The sequence below is a fragment of the Lissotriton vulgaris genome, chromosome 7, assembly GCF_964263255.1.
Source record: "Lissotriton vulgaris chromosome 7, aLisVul1.2, whole genome shotgun sequence".
NCBI lineage: Eukaryota > Metazoa > Chordata > Amphibia > Caudata > Salamandridae > Lissotriton > Lissotriton vulgaris.
Genome location: NC_141695.1, coordinates 406,175,911 through 406,194,253, shown reverse-complemented (window position 1 = coordinate 406,194,253; position 18,343 = coordinate 406,175,911). Strand labels below are relative to the sequence as shown.

Sequence of the window (18,343 nt, the reverse complement as noted above, 5' to 3'; positions counted from 1 at the left end):
AGAAGGCCAGAGAGATTGCCCCCGTCACTGTACCAGTCTATGGGACCCCCTCACTTCCAAAATGCAGTGTCTTTGCATTGAGCCCCAATCTCTCTCTCACCCCATGCAGGGGTTGCTGGTCCATCCTGTGGGAGAGGGTAGAGGAAGAGCAAGAAGGGGGACCATTAGCAGTGCACCAGTCAACTTTGAGGATGCGCTGGAATGCATGTGGCTAGGCCAGAGGCGCCTTCACTCTCGGTTTGTTTCCAGTGTGAGGTGGTAGGGAGCTGCATGCCTGGTCAGCCCCTCCTTACCCGTAGAGGTGTTTGTGGTTTGTTTTGTGAAGGGGGAGGGAGAAGAGCCCAATGCACTTGCGCCGATCCTGTGCATATTCGTCCTCCCCACAAAGTTTTTTTACAGCCAAGCCATGGGCATCTACTCGCACAGCACCGTGTCAGCACACCGCGGGGCAAGACCGGACTGACTACCGGGCGTTATAAAATTCTGCTGAGCTGGGGGCTGATTTCAATGTAGTGGGGGCTGATTTTGTTCATTGAGACTTGCATGTATTTCGAAATACTTAAAGAAAAACGAATTTCGTTTAGTACACGCAGATCCCCATCAACGAAATGAGCCCCAAGCTCAGCAGCATTCCATAACGCCCGGTAGCCAGTCCGGCCCTGCCGCGGGGGTCTGGCGGTTGGCCACAGCCCTCTTGTATGTCAAGCTGTCTGGAAGGATGCTTCTGCAGTTGTGTCAGCGAGTTTGCGTCAGGTGTGCTGCCTTGGATTTCACGGACTCGGAAGAGCTTCCTTAGCACATGTTTGCTATGTTGCACAGCTAGCACTGCCCTCCCAGAATATTGCTTTTTATTTGATTATAGGTAGCTGAAACACTATGCACTTGCCCTCTCTCATGTTTTTATATGCCTTTGGGTAACACCAGCACAGAAGTTCCAACTGTGATTGAGGATATTCCAAAGTTGGGCATTAGCAGTTGAGCAAAATATGTAAATTGCGCCCATCAATTTCCAGTATGTTGGAGGCACAGAATTCTAAGGAGTAGTTTTAAGTACAAAGGCATTTCTCATTTGGGATGAGTGGAGAAGGCCTTCTTGTAATGATGTTTGTTGTTGTCAAGATCTTAGTAACATACTCTGTTAAAATAATGGTTTTCTGCACAAAAATTGTATTTCTTGTGAGATCTACCTTAGTTTTCTGAAGCTATTTGATCTCGTATATGGCTTGCTATATATGATACAATCAATGCAGTGAAGGTATACTATGGAAACAGTGACTGTGTACCTTGCACATAATCAATCAATCAATCAATCAATCAGGTGGCTTGTAAAGCTGGAAAACTCACTCGTAAGGGTCTCAAGGTGCTGGGAGGAGGGAACAACTTCAGATCTGTCGCAAGGCACTGTTGTTCAGTAGAAAAGCGAGGTCTTGAGGTCCTTCCTCAACTGGGGCAGTGACAATGTTTGCCTTAGGGGGAGAGGCAGGATGTTCCAGGTCTTTGCTTTGAGGTAGGAGAAGGATCTTCCACGGCCGTGGTCCAGCAGCGACATAGGATAGCGTATAGAAAGGGTATGATAGAGAAGTGTGATATGCTATAGGTTTAGTTTGTTGCCCCAACGGATTAGCATCCATTATCATAAACCTGTAGACAGCTTGAAGAAAAAGGTGAACTCAAAATATCATTACAACAGGAGAAGCAGGCTTGTTTGAAATAAAGTTTATTGAAGATATTTATTTTGTATTTACATATAGTACAGAGTAAATAAGAGAGTCAATTAAACTAATCCAGAACAAAACAACATTTGCTGGATGTTTTGTCTCTCCATAAGATCATTTTAATGACTAATATAATACAGTATTTTATTCTTTCTTGCCTATAATTAAACTAACAGAAAGCCCATATGTATTCATTAGCATTTCCTACCCACTCCCCGCTCCCCACTACCCTGCGTTCCTGGGCTGAATCAGGACTGGTTCAGTAGGTTTGGGCCACCTGCTGTCTGCGGCCCATCTATATGGCCACTCAGAGATCACTCAAAGCTGCACCTGAGGATGTGTGTAATGTTTGCCCATTTTGTAGTTCAAGTAGAAAGATGGATGCTGTTGACTCAGCTGCCAGCGAAGAGAGCCAAGGCAAAGCATAGTGGTGTTTAATATCAGGAGAGCTCCCGAAAGATAAGTAATTGCTCTTAGATAGGCCCGAGAAAGAGGCATGAGAGGGGTAGAGATATATCCTGAGGGAGGAGATTGAAAATAGAAAGATATAGATAGGATTTTGTACAGAAATGTGGTCTATGCAATGATGAAAATGCACTGAAGAGACCAGGGTACATATTATTCTCATCATAGAGCAACAAAGGTCATTCCCATTGATCTTAGTGATAAATGAACTGCATATATCTTACTAAGTATTCAGGGCGTTGGGTACTTTTGCTTATGCATCGGTGGTGGTGGTTGGCAATATATAGGGGACACAGTACGATTTTAAACTAGAAAAATCAGGACACACTTCTAGACAGAATGATGATTTCATCAGTTGAACTCCTGTTGTCAGAATTCAGATCCCAAAGGTCTATCACTCGTAGTAGCTACAATTCACTAAATGCAGAACAAGAAGGTAAAATTACCAGCTGCAGATAAGAGGACCATGGCTATCGCTAGTAAAAGAAAAGAGTCACTTTTCCAATGTAGACAACTAGTAGCCAAAAGGAGTTGTGGGAAATAAAAAACTTAGTTTAGAACCTCCACAGATGGCATCTTGAGTCACAGTCTCTTTAATAAAAGTGGATTTCAGGACAAACCACCAACGCGATGTCTCTGACCATGGGCCAGATTCACAGAACTAACTTAAGACAAAATCCTAAACTTACTACCATTTTGGTATTCACAGAAGGCACTTACTCATTTTGGTATTCACAGAAGGCACTTACTCATTTCGGTATTCACAGAAGTTAGGAGTCCTAACTTTAGGACTCCTAAATGCCTTCTGTGAATACCGAAAGTCTTAAAATTAGGATTTTTCTCAGTTTAGGAGTAGAAAGTTAGGAAGTTTACTACGCCTAAACTGAGAAAGATCCTAACTTTAAGACTTTTGGTATTCACAGAAGGCATTTAGGAGTCCTAAAGTTAGGAGTCCTAAAATTAGGACTCCTAACTTCTGTGAATACCGAAATGAGTAAGTGCCTTCTGTGAATACCAAAATGAGTAAGTACCTTCTGTGAATACCAAAATGGTAGTAAGCTTAGGATTTTTTCTTAAGTTAGTTCTGTGAATCGGACCCCATCATCCCAACAGAGCAGAACCATAACTGTTACAAAAGACCCTTGAAGATATGTTTTGTTGTAACAAATTGCAAACCTTTACGAACTTTACAAGAGTATATTAAGATGTCACATCATTCTTTTAAAGGTGGGCTGGTCTACCTAAGCATCATGAGCTCCAGGCATTTAGGACTGTGACAGATTTAGCAAAATTCTAGATATGCCTGAAGTTTATGTGATTCTTCCCACCTTTACTAGCCATTCTTAGCCGCAAGCCTGTAAGGAAACATCTCCGTTGATACGCCGGACCCACTCAGCTTCTCATGAAATGTTTAATTCAAAGTCCAGCAAAGTGCTCAATCAACCACAAAATGATAGCCATAAGGCACTCCAGAACCATGTATCCCTGAGGATTATTAAATGTCTCAGGTGGTCAGGCAGGCTTGCAATTTAGACTTCCTTTACATTTTTTATCTCTAGAGATTTTTGAAATAATTCAATGATCTATAAGGCCAGGTGTTTGGTGAGATTTACATAACATTATTCATGTACCTAATTTGAGAAAGGATATCCAGCGGAAGACACACTCTCATCTGGAACATGTAATAAGCACTTTGAGAGGATTGCTCCCATAACCTTCAAACATCTCAAGAGTTTGGTGATCACGTTTTGAATTTAATATATAGTACTTAATTGTTAATTGGCAGCCATCAAAAGCCAAAATATGATTGATTAGTAGTGACATGGTCAAAGATGATATTTTCAGTCATTCTCTCTCGCTATCAATTTTAAATAAATTAATTCTGTGCTAATTATCTATTACTTGGCAGATCAAGTACCTGTCCCTAATAGAATTTCAACACTGCATGGTCCTATCATCAATCCTTTTGCATAATGTGCATATTTTTTACTTCCTTTAAAGTGCATGGATGGAAATCCAACAGTCTCACCACATTGTCCAGGCAATAAATAAAGTATCCAAAAGGAGTAAGCAAGAGGACACATGAGTACATATGTAACCTGTTCTCATAAAAGCATTAAGGATCATCGGAAACCTTTTGTTTGTAGTTTCTTAAGCAAACTTAATTTGAATACAATTTGCTTTAGTGAATGTATGGCCAAAATGGGTGCATCAACAAATCTGTTCATTTTCTGTATAAACAAAATTTCCGGAGAAAATGTCAGCAATGAATCATGAATTAAAAAGAAAAAAAAACTTGTCATGTCAACAATGAATTACAAATGAAAAAGAAAAAAAACAGTTTGCCACAAATAGAGACACTGCCAAGCGAACTGAAAAGAATCAGACAAAATAAAATTACGAATGCAAAAAATAATCCCCCATCCCAAAATAATTGATTCAAATCATATCAATTCGTTATACAAAAAATCCAAATGAGGTGAATACATTTCCCTTCATTTTTGCTCTGTAGTAGAGAAAAATTGTAGGAATAATTAGACGTTTCACTATTAGCAGGAAATAAAACAAAGTATTTGCCATAATCATGCCACCAAAATTCTTTGATAGCATCAAAACTTCCAACATAGTTTCTCTTTATGTGTTCTTAATATTACATATTGCATGCCACTATCTCACTCGTTGGCCTTTAAATAACTATTTTAAGTGCATTCATCACAGTGAAAATAAGTGTGGTATCTCTATTGTACTAGACCACAAATTGTGCAAGTTCAGCCAACAGATATGGCGAGCCCAAAAACCTTTAGACCGTGGCATTGCTTTACCTCTGGAGCGCCGGCACAACTGATTTGTTGTCACTGGCGAAGCAACAGGGCTTAAAACCAACTGAACAAGAGGACACCCATGTACCTCTTTTCAGGCCTTTGATTTATGTCTATTGCTGAATATGTCAAATTAAAGTAGTAAAGCCTGCTCAGACTTTACATATTGTATAGTTTGTCTTGTAAGTCTTCAGTTGGTGGAGCAGTAGCAATCATTTGCAGCATATGTGTGGACTGCATCAGGCACATTTAAAAAACCCACTGCAGTTCTCTCTAAAATATAAACATCTTTATTCATGATGAGGGGCTGAACAAAACAAATGTCCTTTTATGATCTGTATGGAAAGGGAAAACACATTCCTGGCGTTAGACATAACTACAAATAATCCAAGCTATAAGAGGCAGGACACACCTCTGTGCCCCAAATCTCAAAGCATAAGATGACTTGTCCTGCACTATCTGCATAGATTCTGATCAGCGCCCATTCATGAGCGGCTTTATAGCCAAAGTGAGATGTCCTTTTAAGTCTGTGTTTTATCTGTTCAATCAGAGGTGAACTAGTCTATGAAGGAAATGTATGCTTTCCCACCAGGTAGGTATCTCTAAAAGACAAGTAGGCATTGGAAGAGCAAGACCCTTAACTCTACCCTAGTCTTATAGGCTTCTACTAATTTGGAATGCTAAGAGGGAGGATGTATCTGAAACCCTGGTACAATGGAATCTATAACACAAAATTTGCCAGACCTTGTGCAAACTTACAAAGAGTTGGGATAAAATGCTTTAGGACAATCCCCTCCATTACAAGGAACTATTTCCATTCTTTCTATTACAGTGCAAACATTAGAAATTCAGCGATAGAAACAACACATTTCTTCCTATGTGGATATGACAGCGGGAAGTACCATCGATTTGCTGGAGTTGGGCATTAACACTAGACCATTCTATTCCAGGTTTTCATCCTTATGCCAATTTGGGTGCTTTAAATCAGATTGGAACAGGTGGCAGGATTGCCAGTGATGCTTTCATTCACAAACTATGACATGTTAATTGAGTGAAGCCTATGAGGATAACTTTCTGTTTTGCAAAGTGGATCCCTCCTTTAACCGGTCAATTAATTCACAGAAAAATTAAGATGGAAATATGCCACCAGTTCGAGAGTGAGAGATGTTTTGACAATTATGGATAGAGTAACCTACTTGGAAGTTTAGAAAGGACTTTTTTGGATTTGCCTGACCTTTCTCTCCTTTCCTTATTGTTAGGGATCATCTTGAACTACCAGCACTCCTCACTGTTGCATCATTCTGAAATGGTCAGAAATACCTTAGTATAATATGATTCTTTGTGTGTCCTTTAATTTTGCTTTTACGTTGATTCCAGTGAACCTCAAGCAGGCTTCCCAATTGATGTTAAAGGATTACATTTCAGAATAAGTGATAATGTACTGTGCCAAATCCTTACTTACTGTAAAAACTGGGACATACCAATTGCTGGCTTAATATTGCTAATATTTTACAGTTCTGTATATTTGAGGCAAGCTTACCCCCACCCCACTCTCACAATCGTTACGCTTCTTTACTGATCTCAACAACATTCTCATGTACCCCACTGACACCAGCCAACTCAAGTAATCCCCTGTCTCAAACTATCTATCCCAGTCCTGTATACATATCCCATCTGGACTCTCAGCCCAGTGTGCGCCTACAAACATTCTTGCATCATTAGTATCTTTAATATTATTACTATATAAATAAAATAAATGTCTTCTTGGGCGCTTAAATTCAGGTCTGTTAGCAGTTCCTATCATGTATGCAGCATGGCAATCCACTTAAGGTGCTACAGGTCTCTATGACCTTATACTATAGATTCTAAGACTCGATTCTACCTCTTCTTCTAGAGAAAAGGGGTGTTAGTTGTGCTTTTTTGATCAGTCATAATGTATTGGACATTTTCCATCTATGAAGGGAGGTGTTCGCTTCTCTGAGGTCCCTTCTTGTTCCTCTAGATGTTTTTGGCTGTCAGACCAGTGAAATTAAGAAAAGGAGCCCACTCCGACAGTTGACATTCATCAATGTTCTTTCATCGGGTACGAAGAAGTTTTTGCTGTAGAGTGGGCTGCAGCATACAGCGGGTACCCAGACAAACAGTGGTCCGATCAGGGTCTGGAAACCACACCTGAGGGAGGTGTCGAGGAACTTGGAGGATGAGGAATTTGGGTGGTTGATCAAACTAGGGTGCTGCCAATGCACCTTTGATAAGAACATGGATGTTGTCTGCTTCTTGGTGCTTTGACTTAACTCTGCCTCATATGATGACAACATGTATTGGGTTTCCATACTGTTAGTGCTGAGCATCCCAGAGCTTTGGAATCCCAGAAACTGATGAGCACCAGAGATAAGACATGAAAGAGTTCAACTGTCTGTGGAGCGGCTCCGTGATTGACTTCGGCTCACTGGTCCTGAAGGCTCAGCCTGCTGTTCATGAGGTGTGATAACATCATGAGGGGTTCACAAGTATGGATATCGGTGCAAAAGGCATTCAAAAATATGGAACTGGTTCAAGACATGCTGCGTGGTTGAGTAAATGTTTTTGTGTATGTTTAACATGCGTAAAGTGTAATGATTTGGCAGTTCGTGAGCCTTCAACTTCTTATTGACATGCCATTTCTAAAGTAAACAACTTCTCCACTCTTATTGGTTGTTCCAAGGCATTTATGTAGTTTGTTCCCTTCTGGAGCTATGCATTTGTAGTTTCATCATGTTGGGGACTATAGGTATTCATGCCAGACAATTTTTTCTTTGGACTTCGGTCTTCCTACACTCAGTACTGTGTTTCTGGTACTTGCAATCTGAATGTAGTCCACCATAATTACTAGTGTTGATGATGCTGTTTGAGGTAGAAAGCCCTGCCTGGTACAGCTCTGACTTGAGACATCTAATTTTACTGTACAGTGATTCTTCATAAAGTTACTGGTCGTAGAGTCCTTTGTGGTTCAAGGTTTCTCCAGTTGCCGGCACTATAGCATGCCACAAAAATAAGTGTAGTCTTTCTTCATTTGGTTATGCACCTTCATGATTCCTGGGAGATCAATCTGTTGGCAGCAATCCTCATGCCCTTTCAGAAAAGCACCAGCATGGACCCAGATTTTACTTGTCAATATATTCAAGGTAACAGTAGTACTTCAGGTGTTGAAAAGTAGCCAAGAAATATTAAGATTACAGCTTCTTATCCAAAAGACAATACGACCTCCTCAAGTGTGAATCAGCAGAGTCTCTTTTCGGTGGTCACGCCGGGAACCTATGAGAAAATAGTGTGACACTGTATTTTTCTTGGTCTGCATGGCAACTTTAGAAAGTCACTTTAGGCCTTTTGAAGGAGAAAGCCTTGATTATTTTGTTGATGCCATGGCCAAAAGGCTATCCTCTGTACCTCACCTTTTCTGCTTTAATGGAAGCAACTCAATATACCTTATCTTGTTAGAAAGGCTGACATGTGCTATGAGCACCAACAGAAATGTTGTGAAATTGGTACAAACAAAAAGTAATCACACTACCATAGAAACACATCCAGAGCTGGTTTGATATTTCTATGAAAAAAACACCTCTTCCTGATACATTTGGCATGAGCTAGGAATATATTTATGGAAGGTCAGAGGTCTGGAATTAAATATGAGCTGGCATGCCACTTTTTCATGGAAATTAAAGATAATATCTCATTTATCTGCTTGCCGAAGTTATAAGGAATTATTTCTCAATTATTTACTATTGATAAACAGTCACACTAAGTGAACGTATATTCAACAAAACATGGGACACATCTCAATTCTTATTTATTCTGATCAAGATTCAGTATGGCAACAACAATACTACTGACATTTCAAATCATGTCGTGAGTAGTATATAACATCTTTTGTTTTCTTTGCATGGACAGACAATATACCATACATCACAGAATTTCCATAAAGCATATGACTGTTTTCAAGATGACACAGAGGTTCACTTGTAAGCAAATCGATGTTAAGAGCGTCGATTTGCTTACAAGTGAACCTCCCATGTTTTGTTGAATATACGTTCACTTATTGTGACTGTTTATAAATAGTAAATAATTGAGAAATAATTCCTTAGGGGACATTTGTGTAGGTTGGTCATTATTATACCCAGTCCTCGAGGGATAATTGGGTGGCTCTGTCTCTTGCCCAAGTTATAAGGCTGAATATAATTCTCCTTAGTTTATTATCAGTTATGTGGAATGTTATAGATTCAGCATGGAAGGAGGTGAATGGGAATTGTGCCTGGGTGTGAGGGAGGAAGTAGACTTTAAAGAAAAGCAGAACTTTTGCAGGTCTGACCATCAAGGTCTCAACACTTACTCCATACTGGAGAAATCAGAGTTAAGACTATGGCCTGACATGAGCAGTTAACTAAGGCATGATGTTCGTAAAAGAATGTAGGTGTTAGAAATCGATCTAATGTTCTCAACTGCCCAGAATTGACACTGGAATGTTCCTCACATCAACAACCATTCCACAGTTTTCAACCTCAGGAATCCACCCTTCAAACATGCTTGTGAGTGATGGGTTTGTGTCCAGGTTTCTTTGCCTCATCAGCACAAGAACCAACCGGTTCATGGGATCACCAGATGGAAACCACCACACTGTTTTTTTCTGACATAATTGTATGGTGAGGAATTTTTAGAATTGTGGTCAAGTCAAATGTTGTGCCTTTTGTGCCCTCATTATTAACGGTTTGCAGAGAGTTTCTGATACCTAGTCGTAAAGGTTCTGGTAAATCATGCCGTGATTGGATAGGATGCTGAACATGCAAACAGTGACAAGAAACACCATTAGTAGGTGATTGGAGAGACGGTGCTCTGTCACTGGTTGTATGCTACAGTATCGAGTAACAAAATGTCAATTTGCACCAGTATGGAGCACATACTGTAGACCACTACTGAATTGTTAAGATATACTTAGTGGTAGGTTTACAATTCCTAACTTCCCCTCTTGTATATCTAGAAGATACATTCATAACTTCATATGTACATAGATTGAAGACATATATATCTTCAAGGTATGTAAATGTGGATTTATTAATATTAAATCTATGTTTGCCTAGGTATACACACTTTGACTATATAGTGGTAATTGATATTCTGCGATGGATAATATTGCAGGTCGATATTCTACACTCTGTATTGTGGTAGAACATCATGACACCGGAATCAATTTCTGTTTCCGCAGAACAGTTCAAAATATAAATGCGCACTTAGCTGTGCTTTGTGAGGGTCAAGTTATTCATAAGAACTTCACCCCTCTAAGTGAGCTTAGGCTGTTCATTTCCAATGGAGGGAAGGTAGCCTATTCCACGATAGAAGGGATATCTTATGGCAACATCAAAGGGAAAATGCATTTTCTAGCATTGCGTTCTCTGTCTTTAGACAGCCCCTCAACATCAACAGAGCAAACAATCCTCATCAACCACTTGTAAATAATATTGGAACCTAATTGATGTGCAGACTGGATTTGTTTTGAAATCTGGAGTTTCCCCAATGACTTTGAAAGACCAGCAGGGCTGAGGTATAGTCAGCTGTATGCAAAGCGTTGTCTGATCTGTAGTTCACATCCTTAAGGGCAACTAATCTTTCTGAAACCCTGGTCTGTCTGGAAGTCCCCAGTGTCTTTTTAGGCCAACTCATTTCCAGTGTAGAAGGGAAGTATTGGTGAAGCAACGAAGGATATTTTGTTGTTCAAAATCCATGACTTTCTGGGTTGATCTTCTGAGAAGCACTCCCATCATTGGCATGTTGGCGATTGACTTTTCTGTTGAATATGACATTCTAGCTTCCAAATCAAGCCTGTGTGGTTTGTTTTGTATCCATTTTCCTTCTTAATTAAAAGAATCATAAATTATATGGGTGAACAACTTTATCTGCACTTTGAAGCAGAATCTCCATCCACAGGCATGATAAAGATGAAAAATCAGTGTGTGCACAACACTGGAAGGGGCACTTTCCCACACTCACTTAGAGATCAGGTGTCTGGCATGAAATTTTACTCCTCGGTTTTCGAAAGCAGCTGCAGTAAACAGCACAAGAGCATATGATCCAGAAAATGCAGGGACAAGAAAGACAGTGAGAGATGTGACAGTGTGGACAATAAGAGAGAAAACACAAGAGAGAATGGATTAGGGGGCAATGAGGCTAGGCAGAGACCTGTGAGGACAGGGAGAGAGTAGGAGGACCAAGAAGACAGAAACAGAGCGGAGCCAAAACCAGAACAAGAGTTTAGGAAGGCGAAAGAGGTACCAGGAGGGTTTCTAAGAATCTAGGATGAAAGTGGAAAAATAAGATAACAATGAAGATGCCCACAGACCAGTCGATCAACCAGGAGGTCAGGAGGGAATCCAACACAGTAGAAATAACTACATGTGTACAGAAGATCACAGGAAGCAATGAAGACAATATAAGTTTAGAGTAGACATCAGTAACCTTCAGAGACACAATCAACAGAAAACAAACGAAAGAGTGAGTGTGAAGAGGAAAAACAGCACAAAAGAATGAGACAGGCAGAGGATCATAAAAAGGATGAAGTTGGAGTCTGCGAATCAGAAGAGTGCTGAAGCATTCCAGATGTTGTGGTGTGAGTTCTTTGTGCATTAGCTCCAGGAACCTGCCTAGGTGGTTCTAAACCTTCAAGGGAACAGTCATTAGCGCAGTTGTCTAGCCTTGGTTTTCAATTCTCCAGTTTGCTGTCTGGTTAGCGTGCTCTTAGCAGGGAGAAGTGGACATGTGTATGTGATCTGGATACTTGATAGCTGGTGGATAGTTCTGGGTCATCTGGATGGACACATCACTGGAGATATCTGAGGGGCTGCGACCACGGTGCCAGACCTCTGGGTGGAGGAACTGACCAGAGTAGTCGGAGCAGTCACTTAGCCGTGGCCGGTAGAATGCCGGATGCGGGCGATACATCTCCTCCTCAGCATAGCGCTTAGTAAAGAGGTACACTGACATCACTCCTGCGCCCTGCATGGATGGATGAGAAAAGAGAAAAGGAAAGGTTGTTTTACCAGAAAATGACTCAGCTTACATTTTTCAAAGTAGTATGTCTCTTATAAGGAAATAGAACACTAAACGTAAATCCTAATTTTTTTGATTATTAGAAGGAATGGAGCCAGCACTTCAAATTTCAGGTGCCATGGTGATTTTAATCTCAAACTAAAGATTTAGAGCTGCCAATACCTATGCTTTATTTTCACCACGTAAATATCAATTTCAACACTTCAATAGTTCTTTTCACTCTAGTGCACGAACAATAATTGTAATTTGTAATTATATATTTTTTAAATCAGGGGATAATCTTCTGTGACTGCACATGAACAGCACATACATACTAGCAATCACAAAAAAACCGGTTCAAAGGCTCATCTTTCCTTTGACTGCATTTTGCATGCCCACCAAGCCAGACCCTGGGCTGCAAAATGGAGGCAAACTCCGTGGGAGAGCGGCGTAATAGGAGGCACTCTGAGCTTCAATGGTAAAACTGAGCATGAGTCTCAGGTGGCAGGTACTGCCTTTGCGGAGGTAAACTCTAGATTTAGTGGCGGAGGTGGAGCCTTTGTTACACCTGCATTTAGCAGCCGCTCCACCACAGTCCACCAGCTTCGACCTGCCCATCCCACTACCACACCCACAACACAACAGAGAGCTCAGCTTAAAATGGCCATGTTCAGAAGGGCTCGTGACACATAGAAGTCACTGTAGTGGACCCAGGATCCGCCACATTTGCTAATGTGTCTGAAATAGCATTCTAAAACTACTGCTACCATTTTTAATAATAACAATCCTAACAGTAATTCCTCGTCATCCTCATTGTCACGTCACACATACAGCAGTTTAAAAAAACAATAAAAGTAAAATAGTGACAAATGAATACAATGATACCACCCTAACAAGACGAAAGCACATTTGGAATAATAATAATAACAACAACAACAATAATAATAATAATAATAATGGCAACAGCAATCATAAGAATAAGAATAATAACCACAACGAAATTCAACACATATGTTGAATAATAATAGTAGTAGTAGTAGTAGTAATAATAATAATAATAATAATAATAATAATAACAATAACATCAATAATAATAATACTAATTATTAATTTAGCAATATAAAAATACAACAATAGAACCTTACTGTGGTTTAATAGTTATGCATTATAACAAAAATAAAATGCAAATATTGTTTGGATGACCTCTACAATGATAACTAAATAATTACTGATAGCAAGGGCTATGGGTGTGGTATGTGTCTTCAGGAAACTTCAGTCAATAAAAAAATGTATTTTGTGGAAAAATCTGTTTTAGACAAAAATGTGATTCGGGTATCAAAACATACAAAGAAGGATATTACAATGTTAACGTTTATGCTGAAACTTAACTCGACTCCAGAGCACTACTTGTGACCCCGCCTACGCCATGACGCCACAACCAGCATGTGTATAGTGTACTGCAGCCCCTGCTGGGGAAGAGGGAGATTCAGAAAAGGGGGTGGTGATGAACAGAGTGTCTGAATTGAGCAGACCACTCTTACCCAGTCCAAAGATCAGGGCTTGATCCATCACCGTTATTTATCTCACTGCCCCATCCCAGCTCAGAACCTGGCTATATGCAAATCAGTCTGTCCCTGGCCCAGTGCATCATGGGAACAGGGCAGACTAAACTACCAAGCCAATTCTTCACCAGAAAGGAAACAAGCTACCGGGGACCGGTTTCTGGCATTTCAGCCGTCTTCGGCCCATCTTGCTTGAATCCTGATGGAGCAGTGAGAAAGGGACTCATGTCTGAGTATACCCTGCAACACCTATAGTGGCCAAAATCGATTCAGAAAAGGGGGTGGTGATGAACAGAGTGTCTGAATTGAGCAGACCACTCTTACCCAGTCCAAAGATCAGGGCTTGATCCATCACCGTTATTTATCTCACTGCCCCATCCCAGCTCAGAACCTGGCTATATGCAAATCAGTCTGTCCCTGGCCCAGTGCATCATGGGAACAGGGCAGACTAAACTACCAAGCCAATTCTTCACCAGAAAGGAAACAAGCTACCGGGGACCAGTTTCTGGCATTTCAGCCGTCTTCGGCCCGGCTTGCTTGAATCCTGATGGAGCAGTGAGAAAGGGACTCATGTCTGAGTATACCCTGCCACACCTATAGTGGCCAAAATCGATTCAGAAAAGGGGGTGGTGATGAACAGAGTGTCTGAATTGAGCAGACCACTCTTACCCAGTCCAAAGATCAGGGCTTGATCCATCACCGTTATTTATCTCACTGCCCCATCCCAGCTCAGAACCTGGCTATATGCAAATCAGTCTGTCCCTGGCCCAGTGCATCATGGGAACAGGGCAGACTAAACTACCAAGCCAATTCTTCACCAGAAAGGAAACAAGCTACCGGGGACCGGTTTCTGGCATTTCAGCCGTCTTCGGCCCGGCTTGCTTGAATCCTGATGGAGCAGTGAGAAAGGGACTCATGTCTGAGTATACCCTGCCACACCTATAGTGGCCAAAATCGATTCAGAAAAGGGGGTGGTGATGAACAGAGTGTCTGAATTGAGCAGACCACTCTTACCCAGTCCAAAGATCAGGGCTTGATCCATCACCGTTATTTATCTCACTGCCCCATCCCAGCTCAGAACCTGGCTATATGCAAATCAGTCTGTCCCTGGCCCAGTGCATCATGGGAACAGGGCAGACTAAACTACCAAGCCAATTCTTCACCAGAAAGGAAACAAGCTACCGGGGACCGGTTTCTGGCATTTCAGCCGTCTTCGGCCCGGCTTGCTTGAATCCTGATGGAGCAGTGAGAAAGGGACTCATGTCTGAGTATACCCTGCCACACCTATAGTGGCCAAAATCGATTCAGAAAAGGGGGTGGTGATGAACAGAGTGTCTGAATTGAGCAGACCACTCTTACCCAGTCCAAAAATCAGGGCTTGATCCATCACCGTTATTTATCTCACTGCCCCATCCCAGCTCAGAACCTGGCTATATGCAAATCAGTCTGTCCCTGGCCCAGTGCATCATGGGAACAGGGCAGACTAAACTACCAAGCCAATTCTTCACCAGAAAGGAAACAAGCTACCGGGGACCAGTTTCTGGCATTTCAGCCGTCTTCGGCCCGGCTTGCTTGAATCCTGATGGAGCAGTGAGAAAGGGACTCATGTCTGAGTATACCCTGCCACACCTATAGTGGCCAAAATCGATTCAGAAAAGGGGGTGGTGATGAACAGAGTGTCTGAATTGAGCAGACCACTCTTACCCAGTCCAAAGATCAGGGCTTGATCCATCACCGTTATTTATCTCACTGCCCCATCCCAGCTCAGAACCTGGCTATATGCAAATCAGTCTGTCCCTGGCCCAGTGCATCATGGGAACAGGGCAGACTAAACTACCAAGCCAATTCTTCACCAGAAAGGAAACAAGCTACCGGGGACCGGTTTCTGGCATTTCAGCCGTCTTCGGCCCGGCTTGCTTGAATCCTGATGGAGCAGTGAGAAAGGGACTCATGTCTGAGTATACCCTGCCACACCTATAGTGGCCAAAATCGATTCAGAAAAGGGGGTGGTGATGAACAGAGTGTCTGAATTGAGCAGACCACTCTTACCCAGTCCAAAGATCAGGGCTTGATCCATCACCGTTATTTATCTCACTGCCCCATCCCAGCTCAGAACCTGGCTATATGCAAATCAGTCTGTCCCTGGCCCAGTGCATCATGGGAACAGGGCAGACTAAACTACCAAGCCAATTCTTCACCAGAAAGGAAACAAGCTACCGGGGACCGGTTTCTGGCATTTCAGCCGTCTTCGGCCCGGCTTGCTTGAATCCTGATGGAGCAGTGAGAAAGGGACTCATGTCTGAGTATACCCTGCCACACCTATAGTGGCCAAAATCGATTCAGAAAAGGGGGTGGTGATGAACAGAGTGTCTGAATTGAGCAGACCACTCTTACCCAGTCCAAAGATCAGGGCTTGATCCATCACCGTTATTTATCTCACTGCCCCATCCCAGCTCAGAACCTGGCTATATGCAAATCAGTCTGTCCCTGGCCCAGTGCATCATGGGAACAGGGCAGACTAAACTACCAAGCCAATTCTTCACCAGAAAGGAAACAAGCTACCGGGGACCGGTTTCTGGCATTTCAGCCGTCTTCGGCCCGGCTTGCTTGAATCCTGATGGAGCAGTGAGAAAGGGACTCATGTCTGAGTATACCCTGCCACACCTATAGTGGCCAAAATCGATTCAGAAAAGGGGGTGGTGATGAACAGAGTGTCTGAATTGAGCAGACCACTCTTACCCAGTCCAAAGATCAGGGCTTGATCCATCACCGTTATTTATCTCACTGCCCCATCCCAGCTCAGAACCTGGCTATATGCAAATCAGTCTGTCCCTGGCCCAGTGCATCATGGGAACAGGGCAGACTAAACTACCAAGCCAATTCTTCACCAGAAAGGAAACAAGCTACCGGGGACCGGTTTCTGGCATTTCAGCCGTCTTCGGCCCGGCTTGCTTGAATCCTGATGGAGCAGTGAGAAAGGGACTCATGTCTGAGTATACCCTGCCACACCTGTAGTGGCCAAAATCGATTCAGAAAAGGGGGTGGTGATGAACAGAGTGTCTGAATTGAGCAGACCACTCTTACCCAGTCCAAAGATCAGGGCTTGATCCATCACCGTTATTTATCTCACTGCCCCATCCCAGCTCAGAACCTGGCTATATGCAAATCAGTCTGTCCCTGGCCCAGTGCATCATGGGAACAGGGCAGACTAAACTACCAAGCCAATTCTTCACCAGAAAGGAAACAAGCTACCGGGGACCGGTTTCTGGCATTTCAGCCGTCTTCGGCCCGGCTTGCTTGAATCCTGATGGAGCAGTGAGAAAGGGACTCATGTCTGAGTATACCCTGCCACACCTGTAGTGGCCAAAATCGATTCAGAAAAGGGGGTGGTGATGAACAGAGTGTCTGAATTGAGCAGACCACTCTTACCCAGTCCAAAGATCAGGGCTTGATCCATCACCGTTATTTATCTCACTGCCCCATCCCAGCTCAGAACCTGGCTATATGCAAATCAGTCTGTCCCTGGCCCAGTGCATCATGGGAACAGGGCAGACTAAACTACCAAGCCAATTCTTCACCAGAAAGGAAACAAGCTACCGGGGACCGGTTTCTGGCATTTCAGCCGTCTTCGGCCCGGCTTGCTTGAATCCTGATGGAGCAGTGAGAAAGGGACTCATGTCTGAGTATACCCTGCCACACCTATAGTGGCCAAAATCGATTCAGAAAAGGGGGTGGTGATGAACAGAGTGTCTGAATTGAGCAGACCACTCTTACCCAGTCCAAAGATCAGGGCTTGATCCATCACCGTTATTTATCTCACTGCCCCATCCCAGCTCAGAACCTGGCTATATGCAAATCAGTCTGTCCCTGGCCCAGTGCATCATGGGAACAGGGCAGACTAAACTACCAAGCCAATTCTTCACCAGAAAGGAAACAAGCTACCGGGGACCGGTTTCTGGCATTTCAGCCGTCTTCGGCCCGGCTTGCTTGAATCCTGATGGAGCAGTGAGAAAGGGACTCATGTCTGAGTATACCCTGCCACACCTATAGTGGCCAAAATCGATTCAGAAAAGGGGGTGGTGATGAACAGAGTGTCTGAATTGAGCAGACCACTCTTACCCAGTCCAAAGATCAGGGCTTGATCCATCACCGTTATTTATCTCACTGCCCCATCCCAGCTCAGAACCTGGCTATATGCAAATCAGTCTGTCCCTGGCCCAGTGCATCATGGGAACAGGGCAGACTAAACTACCAAGCATGGGCGAATTTTGCGAATCTCGCGTTCGCGAATTTTGCGGATTTGCGAACTCGCAATCCGCAAAATCCGTGAATTCTCGCGAATTTGCGGATTTTTTTTTGTGTTTGCGCGGGTTTCTGCCAGTTCGCGAGGGTTTTTTACAATGTCGCAAATTGCGAACTTACCTGTCGGGTCGCAAGTTTCGCGAACTTGTTGTTTCTACGTGTCCAGCCTGTTTGGGACACTCTTCTTCATCACTGCCACTCTCTGTCACCACTGCCACTCTCTGACTACTCATGCCACCCTCTGGCCCACCCATGCCACCCTCTGTTTCATCACAGCACCCTCTGGTTGTCCAGTCAGTGTACATTATTGTGGCAACGCAAGCACACCTTCCCTGCCTCAAGTGACCTGAATTAATTTGGGGCTGATTAATGTGTCACAGAATATTTTTTTAGCTGGCACCTGCTTCCTTAGTGCTTCCTGATTAGT

General features: G+C 42.8%; 1 protein-coding gene across 1 annotated transcript in view; it reads right to left on the bottom strand.

The window, feature by feature from the left end:
• Nucleotides 1–3,242: 3,242 nt before the first annotated feature.
• CACNG7 (calcium voltage-gated channel auxiliary subunit gamma 7) overlaps nucleotides 3,243–18,343 on the bottom strand; it is a 200,068-nt gene continuing 184,967 nt past the window's right edge. The window contains exon 6 of the mRNA XM_086930366.1: nucleotides 3,243–12,019. Coding sequence (XP_086786492.1) covers nucleotides 11,762–12,019 — 258 coding nt within the window. The 3' untranslated portion in view covers nucleotides 3,243–11,761. The remainder of the gene's footprint in view (nucleotides 12,020–18,343) is intronic.